Source organism: Gopherus evgoodei, chromosome 2, assembly GCF_007399415.2.
Source record: "Gopherus evgoodei ecotype Sinaloan lineage chromosome 2, rGopEvg1_v1.p, whole genome shotgun sequence".
In the NCBI taxonomy this organism is placed as follows: domain Eukaryota; kingdom Metazoa; phylum Chordata; order Testudines; family Testudinidae; genus Gopherus; species Gopherus evgoodei.
The window spans coordinates 157,367,552-157,387,569 of record NC_044323.1 but is presented as its reverse complement, the minus strand read 5'-3'; the positions used below and the strand labels follow the sequence as shown (position 1 = coordinate 157,387,569).

General features: G+C 47.1%; 2 protein-coding genes across 2 annotated transcripts in view; one reads left to right on the top strand and one right to left on the bottom strand.

The window, feature by feature from the left end:
- Nucleotides 1–2,303: 2,303 nt before the first annotated feature.
- On the top strand, nt 2,304–19,907 carry R3HCC1 (R3H domain and coiled-coil containing 1). Its single transcript, XM_030552049.1, has 8 exons — nt 2,304–2,380; nt 3,448–3,575; nt 5,808–5,945; nt 9,560–10,781; nt 11,697–11,869; nt 13,095–13,165; nt 14,421–14,516; nt 17,146–19,907. The coding sequence occupies exons 4-8, from the start codon at nt 9,603–9,605 to the stop codon at nt 17,292–17,294; spliced, it is 1,668 nt and encodes a 555-aa protein (XP_030407909.1). The 5' UTR covers nt 2,304–2,380; nt 3,448–3,575; nt 5,808–5,945; nt 9,560–9,602; the 3' UTR covers nt 17,295–19,907.
- LOXL2 (lysyl oxidase like 2) overlaps nt 19,781–20,018 on the bottom strand; it is a 96,798-nt gene continuing 96,560 nt past the window's right edge. Inside the window, exon 14 of the mRNA XM_030552048.1 lies at nt 19,781–19,883. Coding sequence (XP_030407908.1) covers nt 19,804–19,883 — 80 coding nt within the window. The 3' untranslated portion in view covers nt 19,781–19,803. The remainder of the gene's footprint in view (nt 19,884–20,018) is intronic.

The following is a 20,018-nucleotide window of genomic DNA, read 5'->3' as shown; positions in this document are numbered from 1 at the left end:
TCATCCTGTGATCAACCAATACCCCAAGGTCCTTCTCCTCCTCTGTTGCTTCCAACTGATGCGTCCCCAATGTATATCTAAAATTCTTATTATTAATCCCTAAGTGCATGACCTTGCACTTTTCACTGTTAAATTTCATCCTATTACTATTACTCCAGTTTACAAGGTCATTCAGATCTTCCTGTATGATATCCCGGTCCTTCTCCGTGTTAGCAATACCCCCCAGCTTTGTGTCATCTGCAAACTTTATTAGCACATTCCTGCTTTTTGTGCCAAGGTCGCTGGACCAAGCCTGTAATGACTTGTACTGACCAACCATATTTTGAGAAGTGGTGTTAAGATCTAAGCGTAAAGGAGACTGTAGTACTTGGAACTGGAGTAATGTACCAAAATATTGGAGTTGGCAGCTGTGGTATGGCTCATCTGGGCCCATGACAGTAGGATAATCTAAACCCTTACAAAGTGCTGGAACAAATTAAGGCCCAGTTGTGCATGCAAGTAATTTTAGGCAAGTGTGTCATCGTATTAAGTGCACTGAGATTATTCATGTGTCTGGAGTGTCCTTAAGTCTTTGCAGGACTGGAGACTTAAGCTTTGTCAATGATAGAACGGGTACACCAGCAGTGCTGCAGCTGTAGCATACATACTTCCTCCAGCCTAACTACAGCATTCAGGGCATGAGTGGCAGAGCTAGGTTGATCTAGTTTTTATGTGCAGCCCCACCCTAAGGGGTCCCTTTGTGGATTTGGGCCTAAGGATCAGTGCTTAATTTGTGCCCAGGCTTGCCAGGGCTGAGCCCCAGCACCTCTGGGTTGGGCAGTTCATAGCCCTGGCACCTCTGGGCTTGCTGCATCTGTTAGTAAAGTAAAAAAAAATGGCTTGAGTCCTGGCATCCAATTGCTTGAGCCCCAGCCCATCTTTCATTACAAAATAAGCACTGCTAAGGGCCCAGTCCTGCAAACCCTTCCTTGGCAAGTTGTTCCGTTGCCTGGGTGGGATGTCTCGTATGGGGTAATGGTTACTGTTGGAGTTCACAGGACTGGGGTCCAAATTTTAAAATGGAAGCTGCAGGACAACACTTCCCCTGAATGCTGCTGTGCATCTGGAAGCTGGTGTGTTATAGGAAGGCACCTTTGGGGTGGGACTGGGAGGGCTAGGGAAGAGAGGGGACTCCAGGCCCCATCCCCAAATCTATAAGGCTTCTATCTAGCTGTGCAGCGCTCCTTAGAATGGTTTGATGTGGGAGGGCCAAGTGTAAAGGGTGAGAGCAAGGATTAGGACACAGTATCCACCTATCCTCCGTGAACTTACCTCATTGTCTTCCTTACACGTCGTCTTTGCTGTGATGCCGACAAAAGGTAGGACAACGGTTACATTGTTGTTGAGCAGAGGCCATTGGTCAGCACTGGTTCCTTGTATTCCCCCGTCCGTCTGTACCCATCTGTTGCCTGGAAGTAGGCATGGTCTACACCTAACGCTTAGGTCTACCTAGGGCTAGTACGCAGGCCTGTGAAAAATTTCACCCCTTGCATGCTGCCATTAGGTTGACCTACCTGTAGATGCAGCTAGGTGGATGGAAGAATTCATCGGTGGACCTAGCTTCTGTGTCTTGGGGGGATAGGGCAGGAGTAGGCAACCTATGACATGCATGCCAAAGGCAGCACGTGAGCTGATTTTCAGTGGCACTCACACTGCCTGGGTCCTGGCCACCGAGCTGGGGAGCTCTGCATTTTAATTTAATTTTAAATGAAGCTTCTTAAACATTTTAAAAACCTTATTTACTTTACATACAACAATAGTTTAGTTATGTATTATAGACTTATGGAAAGAGACCTAAAAACGTTACAATGTATTACTGGCAGGCGAAACCTTACATTCGAGTGAATAAATGACAACTTGGCACAACACTTCTGAAAGGCTGCCGACTCCTGGGATGAATTTCCGACGGGAATCCCTTTCCCTTCTGTTGCTGTAGTGAGCGTCCACACTATAGGGGCGTAGTTGTGGCCCTTGCTGTGTTTGCCTTGCAGCCTGTCAGCTCTTCCAGGGGAGGGAGAGACCCCTTTGTTCAGTGTGTACAGCACCGAGCACAGGGGCCCCGGTAATCCCAAGCAATAACCCTTCATGCAAACAGCTAAGGAGCGTTTCTGCACCCTGCGCTCCCCAAGCACGACAGACCCCGGGGCAGGGGACCCGCTTCACGGCTGCTGCAGGCGGGGCAGGCACAAGTCAGTCCCCGCCCACCGCCCGGCCCTGCAGCGAGCCCGGCCCGCCGTGTTTCCCCCGGGCCGCGGGGCGGCGCAGGCGGGGGCGAAGCCGCGGCCGGGAAGCGGGGCTCAGACGCCGCGTGGTGCAGTTGTTGCTGGTCCCCGGCCTGCTGGTGAGTGCGGCCCTGCGCCCTGCAGGCTGGCCCCGGCCCCCCGCTTCCTCCGCTCCGGCTGCCTGCATCCATCCGAGCACCGGGGCCGACCCTCGGTTGCTGGTCTTGCGCCCCCAGCGCAGGTTGCTGGGGGGGGGGGGTTGGTGTGGGTCCTGCTGGGGGGAACCGGAGGTTGCTGTGGGTCCTGCTGGGGGGGGGGGGGCGTTGCTGTGGGTGGATGCTGAGGGGGGGGGGCGTTGCTGTGGGTCGTGCTGGGGGTGGATGCTGGGGAGGAAGGGGGGTTGCTGGGGGTCGTGCTGGGGGAGGAGGGTTGCTGGGGGTCCTGCTGGGTTGGATGCTGGGGAGAAGGGGGGTTGCTATGGGTCCTGCTGGGGAGGTGGGGTGGGGTTTCTGGGGTAGATGCTGGGGAGACGAGGGGTTGCTGTGGATCCAGGTGAGGGGGTGCATGCCTGGGAGGCATGGCAGGAGTTGCTGTGGGTAGGGTGGTAGATGCTGGAGAGGTAGGGGGGAGAGATTTGTTGTAGGTCCTGCTGGGGATGGATGTGGTGTGTGGTGGGGTTGCTGTGAGTCCTGCTGGGGGTATGTGCTGGGGAGGAGGGGGGGTTGCTGTGGGTCCTTCTAGGGGTGAGTGCTGGGGAGGAGGGGGGTTGCTGTGGTTCCTGCTGGGGAGGAGTTGGGGGGGTTGCTGGGGGTCCTTCTGGGCGTGGGGTCGTGGTGGGGGAATTGCTGGGGGTGGTTGCTGGAGAGGTGGGAGGGTCACTGTGGGTCCTGCTGGGGGGGGGGGGGGCTGGAAAGGCAGGAGGGTTGCTGGGGGTCTTGCTGGGGGTGGGGGCTGCAGTGGATCCTGGAAGGTGGGGAATTTGCTTTGGGCCTTGCTGATGTCTGTACAGGATTCAATAAGAGGTTGGGTGGAGGGTGTGGTCTCTGCCATGTGGCCTCTATCTGAAGTGCCAAACCACTGTAGACCTTAGTAGCACCAAGGAGCTAAAGCATTTATGCATCTCTCTCCCCTTCCCTCCCCTGCTGCCTTTTGTCACCCTCTTCCTCTGCATCCCATCCTCCATCAGGCCACCCCCACTGTCACCCTGGCGCTGCGTTGCTTGGATGGCGTCTTCCTTTCCCCCAGTGAGAATGACTTTGTGTGCAAGGTCGCTGAAGAACTGGACCATTTTCTGCTCCAAAACCAGCATGAGAAGTAGGTGGCTTATGTTGTGCTGTTTACATTGCAGGAGCTTTCAGATAAGGGCCACAAAACCTGGGCCCTTTTTACCCCATGTGAATAATAAGATGTTTGTGGTCCCCTTTGCCCACTGTCATGCAGGGTGCTTTGAGCCGTTGGGTGACTGTGTGTTCCACCCAGGGGTGGCTGCAATTCTTTGCTGCCGTATGTCTGTAACTTCAGATGGGCCCTACAGGATGAAAGATTTTATTAGAGATGGGGGGGGTGTAGGGGGCTGAGCTGCAACATTTGGAGCCAGATCCCATGTCCTAGACCAGTGATTCTCAACCAGAAGTAAGCATACCCCTGGGGGTACGCAGAGTCTTCCAGGAAGTACATTGACTCATCTAGATATCTGCCTAGTTTTACAGCAGGCTGCAGAAAAAGCCCTAGCGAAGTCAGAACAAACTAAAATTCCGTATAGATAATGACTTGTTTACACTGCTCAGTATGCTATACACTGAAATGGAAGTACAATATTTATATTCCAGTCGATTTATTTTATAATTAAATGGTACAAATGAGAAAGTCAGCAATTTTTCAGTAATGGTGTGGCTGGGACACATTTGTATTTTTGTGTCTGATTTTGTAAGCAAGTAGTTTTTAAGTGAGGTGAAACTTGGGGTATATAAGACAAATCAGACTCCTGAAAGGGGTACAGTAGTCTTAGAATCATAGAATATGAGGGTTGAAAGGGACCTCAGGAGGTCATTTAGTCCAACTCCCTGCTCAAAGCAGGACCAATCCTCAGTCATCCCAGCAAGGGCTTTGTCAAGCCTGACCTTAAAAACCTCTAAGAAAGGAGATTCCACTACCTCCCTAGGTAACCCATTCCAGTGCTTCACCACCCTCCTAGTGAAAAAATGTTTCCTAATATCCAACCTAAACCTCCCCCACTGCAACTTGAGACCATTGCTCCTTGTTCTGTCATCTGGTACCACTGAGAACCACTGTCCTAGATCATTCAGAACTGGGTTATGGTTTGGGCCATTAAAACAAGAGGGGTCAGTTACAAAGTTTGAGCTGGATCTGTACTTCCCCAAAGTGCAGGGATTTTGTACCTGGGTTTTTTTGCCATGGGCCCATATCTAACTATTATTCTTCCCTGGGTGGAATTATCCTGGATGCTGGCAGCTTCTGCACCAGCCATTTCCCAGCCTTGTTCAGTTGATGTCCCCGCTGGGTGGGTTATTACCAATAGTTTAAGATCAAATAGTTCTTCATCAGCCCCTACCTGCTAGGCCTTCCTGTGCACAATGTTCTCTGTCCCAGCAGAAAATGATTGTGGGGCATAATGAACACAAACCCCTTGGCCTGGCTGAGCTCCAGAAGTATGTTTTGCCTGTCTGCTTGTGCGTAGATGAGAAGATTCAGACGAGCTTCTGTCACAGAGTAGGGACTAGATGGGAGAGAGGAATGCTGTGTTCCAGGTAGACTTGCTTGGACTCCAGTTGTTTGAATTGGATACTTATCACAGTGTTTTAGATGGAGGAGGATATTAAAGTCCAGTCACAAGGTACCTGGGAGTGAAACTAGATCTGATTTTAGTGTGTGTATAAATGCCATGCAGTGTGAAACAGAATATCTTTTTTCTGACCTCCAGTTTCTGAAGATATACATAATAAAGGTGAATTTAGCGCTAGTGAAAGGTGATTGACAGGCCTCCACCTTGATGCCCTTTTGTTTGTCCATGGAACAGATAAAGGCAGAACGATAATCTTGTGGTGAAAGCACTGGCCTGGAACTTGGGAAACCTGGTTCTATTCCAGACTCTGTCCTGTGTGACCTTGGGCAAGTCCCTTCATCTCCCTGGGCCTCCGCTTCCTATCTGCAACCCAGGGTAAAACCCTGCGCTTCCTGGCAGGGGTGTTGGCAAGTCACATCATTACAGTGACGGAGAGGGCATAAACATACCTAGATAGATAAAACAGTTTGCAACAGCAGAGCAGTCTAAGCCAACCGAGTCGTGTTCTGGAGGAGTGAGAGGGTACGGCAGGCACTACAAACTGTTCACTTTCTAGTCCCTCTGCTGTTGCTCCCAGCTAGGGGGCCAGTTGACTTTTGGAATATGGCTCGCTGGCCACTGGGAATGGAATTAGGACCCTATTCCAGGAGTGACTTGGGGTCACTAATGGGGACTTGCAGTGTCTGCTTCCCCTTCCCTGCCCACTCCAAGCTGATGATGCCCTGTCTGTTTTCCCTTTTCAGAGTTCTCTTGTTCCCCCCCTTGTCCAGCCGCCTCAGGTACCTGATCCACAGGACCGTGGACAATGTCGATTTGTTAAGCAGCTTTTCTGTTGGGGAAGGATGGAAGAGGAGGACTGTTATATGTCACTCAGTCATAAGGTACAACAGCACTTCTCCCTTACTGTGCACTACAAGGCACTGACGCTCACTGCACCCTGTGAGGATGGCTTGATCCCTGTTCTATTCTGCAGATACAGAAAAAGGCAGTGAGTGGTTGAGTGCAAAGGTCACACTGTGAGTTAGTTACAAATAGAACCCAGGAGTCCTGACTGCCAGTCACATACTGAGCAACAAAACGATCCATCCTTAATTCACGCAATAGGCCTGAATTACAACTGTGGGTAATTTCACCCCTTGGGGTTCAAGCAATACGTAGGGTGTGTGCAATCCAAGCTTGTCAAAGTGACTCCATGACAATCGCCAGACTGCCTAGTTGTACTGAATATGGGCAAAAAGTTAACAGCTTTATCCTGCTTTTGTAATGCAGTTAATTCTATTCAGATGTGTAAGGCGAGGGAGTTCGGTCTAGTTGGAGCAGAGGACAGGGCATCAGGAGGCCTGGGTTCTGTACCTAGATCTGTAAGGGAGTGTTTCTAGTGGTTAGAGTTAGAGTCGGGCATCTGTCATTCTTTTCCTCTGTGATCTTGGACAAGGTCCTTAACCTTGTGGTGCCCCAGCTAAAGGGACGTTGTCCGCTTAAAAGTCATATGTATTAAATACCTATTTGTTATGAGCACTTTAAGATTAAAAGTGAGAGAATTAAAAAACTGAATTTGTCAGGCAGTAACTTACGCTGTTTGGTCACGTTGTTTTTTTTTTCCTTGGCATTTCTCTCTGTGAAGAATCAGCAGAGTCACTTTCACGTTTGTGCACAGTCATTTTTGTTTTCAGATACTCACTGCTGCAATGTTTGGGTTGCAAAACCTCCCGAGGGACGTTTGCTTGTGTTTAAAAACAAAAGTTCCTGTTACAACCGAAAACAACAGCATGGGGCATTTCAACATATCTGTCGGACTTAGATTCTGTAGAAGCTCTTTTTTAAAAATTCTGAGTCAAAAGTGAGTTGACTGTGTCTCTTTCAGTATTAGTCCGGCGATCAGCCTGGATTCAGGCCGGAGTGGTTGCGATGTCACTTTTAGGTGGACAGATGGAATTCTAGATTGAGGAGGGAAGCTTCTTAGTGCTGCAATGTCTGGGCCACAGACCCTGCAGGAGATGAATGTTTGTTGTTAAAAACAATTGTTTTCCTGGGCCCCTTTTTAAAAAAATTGTTGAAAAATTCTTGTTGAGGATTTGTCAGAAATTAAATGTTGGGCCAAATGTAAGTGGGTGGGTTGCCCCTTTATCCCACCAGGGTGTGTGTCTGAAACCGCTGTTATTGTATTGTCCCCAGTGAATAGGAGGAGATGGAGAATTTTTTTTCCATCAGGAATTAGAGCCCAGCAGTTTACTCTGTCCCTCGCTTCATGAACAATTTTTGGTGATGATCAGTTGGGTGGCGCGTCAAGCGATGAATGCAGAGCATAGCCCAGGTGTGGGCAAACTACAGCCCAGGGGCCCCATCTGGCTCTTCAGATGTTTTATTCTGGCCCAGGAGCTCCTGCTGGGGACCAGGATCTGGGGCTTGCATCTCCTGGAAGCAGCAGCATGTCCCCTCTCTGGGTCCTATGTGGAGGGGCAGCCATGGGCTCCGCATGCTGCACCTGTCTCAAGCGCTGCCCCTGCAGCTCTCTTTGGCCAGCAACCATGACCAATAGGAGCTGCAGGGGCAGTGCCTGCGGACAGGGTAGCATGCAGAGCTGCCTGCTCGCACCTCCACATAGGAGCCAGAGTGGGGACATGCTGCTGCTTCCAGGAGCTGCTTGAAATAAGCCCCACCCAGAGCCTGCACCCCGATCCCCATCCCACCCTCTAAACTCCTCGGTCGTAGCCTGAAATACCCGCCTGCATCCCAGAGCCCAGACCCCAACGCCCTGCCCCAGCCCGGAGTCCCCTCCCACACCCTGAACTCCTCATTTCTGGCCCCACTCCAGAGCCCGCACCCCCAGCCGGAACTCTCACTCCCTCCCACACCCCATACCCCAATTTCATGAACATTCATGGCCCTCTATACAATTTCTATACCCAGATGTGGCCCTCAGGCCAAAAAGTTTGCCCACCCCTGGCATAGCCGGTTTTCTGAATTAATAGCTTCTTGTCTCCCCATCTCATCTGTTGCTCCTCAGGCTTCTCTGCCACCTAGTCCCCTTCTCATGTGCTAATGCACATGTTTGGTTCCCTCCTCCCTGTGTATGCAGCTTAACACTTGGACCTTTTCTCCCACTGTGTCTTGGACATACTGCCCAGTAGCTGCTTTCCTTTCTCTCCACCTTCCTTGGACGTTCCTCTCGGTTTCCTCCTCCTATGTAGCACAGCCTGCTAAAATGGCTCGTCCTCCTATGCAGCTGCTTTTACAGGCCTCCAGGCTCCCCTGCAATGAAGAGCCTAGACCCTGGTGGAAGCAGCTGGAGAGGAGGGTGTGGAGCCAGTGCTCTAGTGACTCTCTGACTTTAAGGTCAGAAGGGACCATTATGATCATCTAGTCTGACCTCCTGCACAACGAAGGCCACACAATCTCACCCATCCACTTCTATAACAAACCCCTAATCTATGTCTGAGTTATTGAAGTCCTCAGATTGTGGTTTGAAGACCTCAAGCTGCAGAGAATCCTCCAACAAGTGACCCATGCCCCATGCTGCAGAGGAAGGCGAAAAACCTCCAGGGCCTCTGCCAATCTGCCCTGGAGGAAAATTCCTTCCTGACCCCAAATATGGCGATCAACTAAACCCTGAGCATGTGGGCAAGACTCACCAGCCAGCACCCAGGAAAGAATTCTCTGTAGTAACTCAGATCCCATCCCATGACAGACCCCTGGGCATACTTACCTGCTGATAATCAAAGATCAGTTGCCAAATTAAGTGCCAAAATTAGGCTATCCCATCATACCATCCCCTCCATAAGCTTATCAAGCTTAGTCTTGAAGCCAGATATGTCTTTTGCCCCCACTACTCCCCTTGGAAGGCTGTTTCAGAACTTCATTCCTCTAATGGTTAGAAACCATCTAATTTCAAGTCTAAACTTCCTAGTGTCAAGCTTATATCCATTTGTTCTTGTGTCCACTTAGCCAGCTCTGCACAGATCACCAGGAAGTGATCTGTGGGCCACAGTTTGGATCTGCTGCTGCCAGGGGAGGCTCTGTGTATTTTGCCACCCCAAGCATGGCAGTCAGGCGGCCTTTGGTGGCATGCCTGTGGGAGGTCCACTGGTAATGCGGATTCGACGGTATGCCTGCGGGAGGTCTGCTGGTCCCGCGCCTTCGGTGTACCCCCCGCCGAATTGCCACCGAAGCTGTGGTACCGGGGGACCTCCCGCAGGCGTGCCACTGAAGGCCACCTGACTGCCACCCTCACAGCGACTGGCAGGCCGCCCCCAGCAGCTTGCTGCCCCCGGCACACACTTGGTGCACTGGTGCCTGGAGCTGCCCCTGGCTGCTGCTGCTGTTGTGAAGGACGCATGTGTGCAGTACTTTGGTGACAGCGTGTGTGGTTATACTCTTGCTCTTGTCAATAACAGTGACTTGTAATAGGAGGGAGGGGAAGCTGCTCCTGCTGAAGTTTGACTGCAGCCTGAAGTGTCCCAGCACATCATGTATTTCCCTGCTGTTTTGGTGCTAGGTTGCCCGAGGAGCCTGGTGATCAGAACAGTTCCTGCAGCAACATGGCGAGATCCCACCGCCCTCTCCAGTCAAGAAGCAGGGGAGGCAGAGCCACAGGGCCGCGCCACGCGGAGATGCCTGCCGATGGCTCTCGAATCAACAGAGGTATCGGCAGGGCGAGGCGACAGCCCCGGAGGAAGCCAGATAAAGCTTTGTATGTTCCCAGAGTAGTGCGCGAAAAACTGGAGGAGTTGAGAAATGAAAGCCTGGCAGGAGATGGAGCTGAGTTAGATGACGATGATGTACGAGAGATAGGGAGCTGCATTGAAAGTGCAACTGATGGGACCCTAGAGGAGTTAGATAACTTTGAGGCCACTACAAATTCCAGCAGGGCAGCAAGTCATCTTGATCCAGTCCCTGGCAAGGAACTTCCTGAGGTCCAGGGCCCTGAAGAGGCATATGAAGATCATATTGTGGGTGAAATCGGTGGTGATAAAGGTAACAAGTGTCCAGTGGACTGTTCAGATGTGTCTGTGTTGGAGTGTGCCAGGAACCTATCCGTATTAGAAGGCCGGGATAAAGGCTGTTCAGATGCCCCTGTAATGGAGTGTATCAAAACCCTATCCCAACATGAAGACCAGGATAATAGCAGTACAGATGCCACTGTATTGGAGTGTAGCAAAAACCTGCACCAAATAGAAGATCAAGATAAAGATGCCATGGATGCCAGTGTATTGGAGTGTAATGAAAACTTACTGGTCCTGGAAAACCAGGATGAAGGCTCTATGAATGCCACTCTATCAGAGTGCTACAAAGACCTATCCCTACCAGAAGACCAGAATAAGGGGTCTGTGGATGCCTCCATATTGGAACAAAGCAAGAATTCTTCAGTACTTGAAAACCAGGATGAGGGCTGTACAGACACCATTGTGTTGGAGCGTAGCCAAAACCCAAGTCTCCCAGAAAACCAGAATCAAAGATGCATGGATGCCCCTGGAATGGAATATGGTAAAAAATCATCTGTACTGGCAGACCAGGATACGCACTGCGTGGATACCTCTGCACTGGATCGTGCCCAAAAGGTATTGCTACCAGAAGATCAGGATGAGGACTGTACAGTCCTGGCGGGCAGACTGTGGTGTGGCTTGGAGTTGCCTGCAGAGGATAGAGGCACCGAAAACCCTGCAGCGAATGAGCAGAGCAGCGTAGAGGATGACTGTGGTGCTGAACTCTTGCAAGAGGTAAAGGTGTTGATGTGAATGTTACCTTAGAAACTGGATTTGTGACAGTAATGACCAGCGGATGTACTGTGAATTAGAGATGTGGCAGTGATTTTAATAGGCCCTGTCATCTTCTAAAAGGGAGACGAGGTGCCCCTGGGACACCTCTTTGTCATGGCTCTGGCAGACCTCTGGTTATGGCTCCTGCTTGCTTTTACTGAACCACTGAAAAGTATAGAATCCTAGGACTGGATGGGACCTCGAGAAGTCTAGTCCAATCCCCTGCACTCGAGGCAGGACTAACTATTATTCTCTAGACTGTGGCTGTAAAATGACTGGGGAGTAGATGGCTCGGGCAGTGTGGTACACACAGGTGGGTCTCAATCCATTTCCTAGCAGCCAGGGGGTCTCCATCTTAAAGCCCTTCTTCTGCTAACTGGGTCTGTTGAACAGTACAGGCCAAAGACTGAATGGGCACTGAGAGCTGAACTCCCCTCTCTTCCCTAGAGGGGTCTTTCCAGGGCAGTGTTTAGGGGAAAGCTGGTGGCTAAACTGGTTACGTCACTTTCCGGTGGGATCAGTGCTAAGTATCTTGCATGGCTCTCATTCCATATTGGAGCATCTCATGATCTTTATTGTATTTATTCTATGAGGCAAGGTAGTGCTATTATCCCCATTGTCCATTTGGGGAACTGAGGCACCGAGAGACTAAGTGACCGGCCCAAGGTCACACTGGAAGGCTGTGGCAGAGCAGGGAATTTAACTCAGGGCTCATCCCAGTCTTGCACCCTAGCACCTATCTATGTAAAATATGCAGGCATACTTTGTGCTTGATAGAACATTGCATTTTTGAAAGACCCCTAAATGTCCTTGCTCATTGGCTTTTCCTGCAATGTTCGAAGTGCACCTTTACATCTAACATGCTTCTCCTCCCAGATTGCAACTTATTTGACTGTAAAGGACATTAGCATCGAGAAGATCCAGTTCGATTATTCCAGCTACGGGGATGCACAGATCAATGAGGGAGATTTTGGACATGTTATAGAGATCTACGATTTCTTGCCATCCCTGAAAACGGAGCATCTGATGGAAGCATTTTCAGAGTTCCAGTAAGTACCTACCTCAGAACAGGGCAGTTCCCGCTCGCCACGCTTAGAGACAGTTGCTTGATGTCAGTGGTGCCAGTAGCTTGAATGACGTGAGCAGTTCTCCCAAGTTCTAGGCTAGTGTGCTAACCACTGGGCTCTTTTCTTAAATGGCTCTCGTCACTGTTAGTATCTGAGTTCCTGAGTAAAATTATACCCATTGATTTGAGTTCAACTCCTAAAGTATATTCAGGCCTTGGCTTCTCTGCTGAAAATGCAGTAAGGATTGGGTCCTTACTTTGCTAAGATTAATCTTGTAAATGTGTAGTACGCAGGCAGTGATCCAATGAAAGCTGCTTGAGGAGTGCATTGATTATCATGTCAGAACAAAATTCATCCCCTTAACTGTAGAGCTGTGACCGGTGCGCCTCTAATACACTGTGTCCACTCTGCCAAAATGTTTGATCTAGCATCTGCAGATGGAGACGCATTCATGCTCTTCCCCTCTCCTACTGCCTGCTTAATGTACATAATGGTGTGGTGTTAGGTTCTGTATGAGCCCCTTTAGCTTAATAGTAACACTCCTAAAGACACAAGCTACTTTTTACAGGCTGTCCTCTGCAGTTACCTTATGCACTTAGCTCTGATGGCGGAATTGGGCTGAACGCTGCCATTAAAACAAAACTGATGGTTTTCCAATTCTCATGCCCCTAGCACACAGCAACGGCATTTGAGTTTCCAGAACGTTTTGTTGGGCTGGCTTTCATGCGATTAAAAACTCCCTCCCCCCCGTTAGGTTTTGTACCACCTTTTGGGTACCCCTTTCTGACACTTGCACTTCCTGTTAACACTGGAAGAATCAGTTTGTCTGAATCATTGTGCAAATGATACATAATGCTTAGTGCTTTCCATGACAAATCCTAAATCTGGGATTGAAATTAAACTGTTTCTTTTAAAGAAATGTGTAATCACTGGGGGCAACAAGTCCCTGGTGGTGGCAGGGGGGCAGGCATTTGAGTGGGGTCAGGATACGTGGATTCTGTTCCCGCCTCTTCTATTAAGTCACTGTGTGGCCTTGAATAAGTTCCACTTAGCCCCTCTACTTCTATCGACCTCCACCTATAAAAAGGAGATAATGCTTTGTAAAGCACCGGGTAGCTATGTATGAAAACCACTCCTAAGTACTGATATTACTAATGGACACTATTCATCAGATTGTTTATGGTGTTGCTCTCCTTTTTCTTTGTAGCAAGAGTGGTTTCAAAATTCAGTGGGTCGATGACACTCATGCCCTGGGTATCTTTTCCAGTCTGGCAGCCGGTAATGTGACTTAATTCTTTGCTATGATGCTAGTAACCTCTGGTGTTGGTGGGACTTCACAATGTCGTACAGTAAATAGCTGTGGAGCCTTAAAATTCCACTTGGCCTGTAAGCTGAATTGCAGTGAGCGTCATGGGGTTTCTGTTACTAAAAAAGAAGATGCCCTGTTCCTTCTGGTAAGATGGAATGTGAAAGAGCCAGGTCCATAGAGTGGTATTGCTAAGGAAATCATATTTAGGATTAAATTCAGTTTCATCCCAAATCCCACATTCTCATTGGCAGTTGAAAAGCAATCTATTTCCCTATGTGGGCAGGGAGAGTTCTGCAATTTCTCATCCCCCTCACATGCCATATGGAAGTGGAAGCCTTTCTCCCACATCTGTTAGGTGTCCTGATACCTGAATGAAGCAACCTTCTGTAACAGGCATGGAAGATACCACTGACAGTGCATGCAAGTCATTCCAGTACTGAATATAAGCAGCTGCAAAACACTGATGCCAGTTCCCTGCCCTGCCACCTCTTCCAAATTTTAAACTTCTTTAAACCAGACATTCAACTTCTGACACAAGAACCTAGAATTAATTCTGCATTGTTGATGTTCTCTTCTGTTAAGTACGTGTTCTGGGGAAACTCTGCTTAGCAGGTTTTTGATTGGCTTGGGTAATCAACAAACTGCTGGGAATCCTTGTATAAGGAGTTAGTGTGTGAATCATTTTGCATTTTAAAAAGGAATCGGTTCTGCCAACTGATTTTATTCTCGAAAATGAACAAAATTCTAGCAAGCCTACAACAAAGGGGACGTGTGACCCTCTATGGACATCATTAATAGCTTGGGACATCTAGATCAAATGCCTGACCTCTAATGGCAAACTGACCTCCACCCTGAGCTTCAGCTCATAACGTTCCTTAGAGCAGTTCATGTCTGGCTGTGCATCTATTCAGAAAGCCTTCATTCTATATTTGGGGCCTGATCCTATCATCCTTGACCCATCCTGAACAAAACAGCTATAAATTCCAGTGGGAGTTTGCAGGCCCAAGGACTGCAGGATTCAACATCTGAGTGAATTGACTAAATTCTGCTGGCCCACTAAAAATCTTGGGCCAGATCATCAGCTGAGATGAAATGGTGTCATTCCATTGACTTCAGTGGTGTTATGCTGCTTTAAACCAGCTGAGGATCTCAACCTGTACACTGAACTTTGCTATAGTTACAAAAATTCAGCTTGTTGACTGTAGTGATCTTTATTCTTTTAAGCATCTCAGGCCTTGGGACAGAGTTATCCTTCTCTAAAGATCCGATCCTTGATCCAGGGGACAAGACAGTCTAAAACCAAGGCACTTCAACGACCAAGTAAGAAACCTTTGATTTGTGTTTGCTCCTTGTTTTGCATATCTTCTGCTGCTAGGGGTGATTTGTGACTAACTTATTTATTATACTGGATTTAAAAATAAACCCACACTAAAGACCTTTACTGCTTTAAAAGCAGGTGTTTACTCCTTGTGGCTTTATTGGCGCTGTTCTGGTTCAGGAGGGTGAGCTAAATTCTGTTGTGCCTCATGCATCATCAATTGTCAGTTGACCTTAATTCTACTCGTGGAAGATTGAGTTATGATGCCTGAGGCAGAAACGATCCAGCTGGATCTGTAGATTAGAAAAGTGACTGTGAAGGGGAGCACGTCAGAGATGGAATAACACACCAACTCAGTCTTGTTCAAACTCACTTTTCTGACTGTTGTGGCACACCTCAAGCCATCTGCTGCCTTAAGGTGTGGCATGATCAAGTAGCAGTCTTGTGTGTTTGTAACAAGAGGACAAAGCGTGCAGAGGAAGATCCTAAATCTTCATTTTTTAGCATAGGCCAAAATTTTTAAAGTTGGGTGCCTACAGTTAGACACCTAAATAACTGACTTGATTTGCAAAGTTCCACATACAGCTCTGATTTCAGTGAGAGTTGCAGGGATATCCCCACCCTCGAAAATCCGGCCCTGTGGATACCCAGGCTTGAAAATCTTGTGCGCAGCCTGTTAAATACTGTAACTTCTACATTGTTCCTCATGTGTCTTCTGCGAAATACAGCCTGCTGCTGATGCATTATTAGCAAATATCCTTTTGAAAAGCAGTAAGTCACGACAGGAGCCAGTGTGTACAGTAACACAAGAGCCAGTTCTGCTCTCTGGTACAGTCACAATTCACACTGACTTCAGTGAGAGGTGCCAAAAGTTTTGGGGGTAGAATAAGATTCAAAATAAGGAAGAGTGCTCCGACAGTATAAATGGGATTGCTTGCTTTTAAGCACATGCTTAAATTCCATTCTTTTCAGTGGAGCTTCAGCACTGATTCTGCTGAATCTGGGACTAGTTTTCTTTGCCACATGCTCCAGTTGTATAAAGCATAAATAGCATTCAAGACTGAGATCTGTTTCCACTACTGATGTTGGGGATCTGGAGTGTATATTAATTGATGTTAATAGAGACTTATGGTACATTTTCCCCCCGACACTAATTAGTTCAAACAATTAAAAAATATCACCAAATGAAACCAATAGCAGTTAGGACTTTGTGGTTGGCATAATTTTATTATTCAATAGCAGATTCAGATAAAATTGTTTAAGCTTAGCCATTCATAGTTAGTAACATTCAGTTCATTACTTTAAAATCATACTGTAATCAATTATGCTTGCCGCAGTAAGTGAAAAATGCCATGAACCTTGTAGCAATAAAGATTTTACTGTACATATAATTATACTGTTTCTTGTACAGTATAGTGCAGTCAAAATAAATTTCAGTATTAATGATTTAAAAGGACACTCGCTTTTTTTAGCACTTCCTGAGTTACTAGTATTGCTAGATTATTGAAACTGAAATTTTCAATGACTCCAATTCACTTTTCCCACTTTATATGGTGAAGGGACTGGTCTATTTCACATCCTGATTTTTGTGCACTAGGCTAAGGGTGTGGTATCTGGGTTGCAGAGGAATGTTTGAACCTGGACAAAATTGTATTTAATTAAAAAAAACAAACCCACAAGTTTTTACCAAAACTTAAATTAGCTGACAGTGCCCCCTTTAGAACCTTGTCAAGAATATTGGTGATTGATTGATTTTCCAAGCTGTGGGTGGTGACAATGAGCCTCTGTCCCTCTTACTGTTTGCTGCTGCTGTTGGGCCTCCTTCAGTTTTTGTTTGAACAATCTTATAATAACCCAGGCCAAGCCATATTGCTCACTGGATAATTTCAAGTTTGCAAACAGTTAATCAACTCTACTGGTATCAAATCCACTGTATATTAAATGAAGACTTATTCAGCTGGCAGGTTTGGACTTGGTAAAATGTTGGATTACTTAATTATTTTTTAAAAAGCCATTTTGAAGCTTTAACAAGCCAGCTGGTGGTTAACAGCAGTGATTGCTGGTAACCCCTGGCAAATGGGCTCTTCAGAAAACCCTTTTAAAACCTACACAATTATTTAAAAATGTTTAGGAGTTGAAGCAGTGTGCTTTCCTACTCTGCCACGTTCAGAGGGGTTAGCGCTAGGCTTTCAGAGTGAGTGTCAAGTGAAATCAGTTTTCTTGGTATCTGAATTGCTAAATTTTGCCAGAAGTGGTTCTGAAGCAGTTTGTGAATTTTAATCACAGAAGGTTCTCTACCACTGCAGCAGGGACCAGGTTTTAAACCATTTGAATAGAATACTTGGCCTTTTGTCTATGAATCTATGCATATTACAGACTAGCCTCGCAGCATTCCATTGAGGCAGGTCAGTAAAGTCCCCTGATGTGAGGTAGGGTAGTTGAGAAAGAGAGTGAAATGACTTGCCTGTAATTGCATGGTGACTCTGTGGAAGAGCTGAAACTAGAGCCCAGGGCTCCTGACTCCCAGTTACGTAGTTTAGCTACAGGACCGTGTTCCTAAAATAAGAGGATTTACTTAGGGAGACTTCCTCCCTCTTCCATTTTGTCTGATTTCTCATCTGTTTTGTTTAGAGCTCCTTCAGCTGGCTAAAGAGAGACCCCAGACTGACACTGCAGTGGCTAGAAGGCTGGTGACAAGGGCTCTGGGTTTGCAGCACAAAAAGCAGAGAGTCTCAGGTGGTGACATGCTCCAGCCCGAGAACTTGGAGCTGGAAAAGTAAAGCAACTCAGAGCCGAAGACGAGCTTTGAAGGAGCGGGGGTGGGATAGTGAACTGCATGCAGAACAGTGAGTTGCCATTAGGACATTTTGTGGAGTTTTTTTAAAATGGGTGAAGGGAACAAGTTTACTGTTGTTGCTATTGAACTCCCTTGTTGCATTCTGGGGAATGGGCCATCTAGTTTTTCAAATTATGCCTCACTAATCCAGGGTACAGAGGCCACTGTAGATTAGCTCTTTACTATGGAGAGCATCTTATCTTGTTCCCCAGCTGTTTATCAACACCCTGCCAAAGCAGCTCATAGCCACTGTGGCATGATTGGTAGTCTCCACTGATGGGCTGTGATAGGTACAACAGCAAAGCCTCCTTGATCTAAGCACTACCTTCTTTTAAAATGTATCAAGCCTTTAGTAGGAGCTGCCCTGCATTGGAGGTTGTGGGAGGGAAGACCTTTGGCCTTGATGGTAAGCAAGAAACACAGAGCAACACATTTGCAGGAGTCAATAGCTGTTTAATGGTTGATGATGTTTGTTTAAAATAAAGTTATACCACAAAACTGATAAGCAGCAAATGCATGTGGCAGCATCAGGTTTTTTTGATACCCAGTATGTAATAAGCATGCTCAGGTTTGTGATGGTGCAATATTTCAAGAAGCGAGCATTCTTATCCCCTGATTAGAGGGGACATCTGCTTCAGAGTTGTAGCACCTGATCCTGAGAGAATGCTGCAAGACTCCCACTACAGGAGCCCAGGCCTTTAGTAAAGTCTCACCTCCTATGAACAAAATGGAGCTTTCCAGATTTCTGTAGGTGCAAAATGTTTGCCAGATTCCTCTCTCTAAGCGGAGAGGAATAACTTAGTATTTATTAGCTACATACTTGCAAGGGTCTTAGCAGGCATTCCTTACACCTCACAACACCCCTGTGAGGTAGGTTAGAGCAGAAATGAGGTTAAAGGGACACATCCAGCTTCAATCACACTTTGGACTGAAATGTTCTCTCTTATTACACACCTAACAACATTAGCATAACTAAGAAAGTGATTTTCTACTTTGCATCTTTCAGCAAACAGAAAGGGAGAGGAGCTTTTCTTAGAACTAGGGCATGGGATTAAGGCCTCAAAAAAGGGTGACAGCAGCATATGTAATACCAGCCCATGCTCTTATTTAAGAATTGACTACAGCTCAGGTTTGTTGAGGTCCCTTTACTTGGTTTGCTGACTCAGAAGGCAGGTGTCCTGACTCCCACTCCCTTGCCGTAGCCACAAGGAGAGGGGTGAAAGAACTAAACTTCCAGGTCAGTCAATGAACATACACAAAAATGGCATAGAAAACTCTTTTCTGGGCAAAGTCGATTTTTATTCAAGTAGGTGTGTGTCTGAAGACATGTAGCAATGTGCGTCCTCAAACAAACAGAGGAACACACTTAGCACCATTATGCATTTACCAAAGTGTAATTTTTTTTAAAAAATCGCTTACACAGGTGGTCTGACATAATGCAAGATCCAGATCCCTGATAGTAATCTTTGTAAAAGTATATTGATGATACAATGATTAACTATATTCATTCTTTAAAGAAAAGGCACAGATGTAATATCTAGCTTAAAGGTGTTGGAAGGAAATAGACATACATAAAATCATTTGGGAGAACAGCTTAGTGTGCAACAGAAATCCTGTTTAGTCTCCCAACACAAGGATGTGTACTAAATAATGGAACTTTCCCAGGTCTAAATTGTAAAATTGACTTGTAGCTTTGTGGAGTTCTGGTAATTACCACAGTGCAAACTAGTCCTGCTTTAGATGTTCCTTTTAAAGATCATGATGTGAGTAGAGCATCTGAAATGAAGTTATGTCACAATATTAAATTACACTTTGCACCTTCCTGTTCTCAGGAAGGCTGCTCCAGTTTTCCTTAGCTATGTGCTAAATTGGGTATTTTCATGGCAGTACTGAGAATGAGTTGGATTTAAATACCTTTAGAAAAGCTATGTCACAAATGTCCGTTTTCGCATCAGTGGTGTGTGTTCAGACTCAAATCAAAGCGTAAAGATGCTGAGACAGGAGCAAGGCAGCTGAGAGGGAAGTATGTTTAAACACTGTCAATAGTAGGGACACAGGTAGGTTGTCCTCACCCAAAGGAAACCACCACCATCTCTGTGGTCTGCTCACTGCAGCATGGACCTGTGCAGATGAACAAGGTGGGAAGGAGTCTTCAGTGAACAGGTTAGACTGGATGGATGTGAAGCCCTAGTTGCAGGGACATAGGGGCCTAGTGGAATTAAACTCTGGTCCCAAATCATCCTAATATTAGGAGTGAGAAGTTAAAAAGCGAATTCTGTTTCCTAGTGTACTGAGCACCTGAAATGGGTATGGAGGGTATCGCTGAGAATAACTTACAATGCTAATTTAAAAGTTCATGGTTGTTTACTTGGTTTCTTTTTCTGTGCAGTGGTTAGGGAAGTCGCAAACAGGCATCCCTGCTTCCTTAAATAGTGGGTGGGAGGCCAGCAGCTCTACCGCTTGGACACTTGGTTATTTGTGAGTCCGCTGAAGTGATCAAACTTCTGTTCCATTTCTTGGCCTAAAGAGTCACCTGTGAGAGGCAGAGAGAACAAGGTACTGTCAGCAAGGTACCCCTTGAGACTGTAAATTATGCCTCTGACACAAAAGGCAGATGCACAACATACCAGATCAGTTGAGTAAATTACACCTCTGTTTCTAAGCTGCC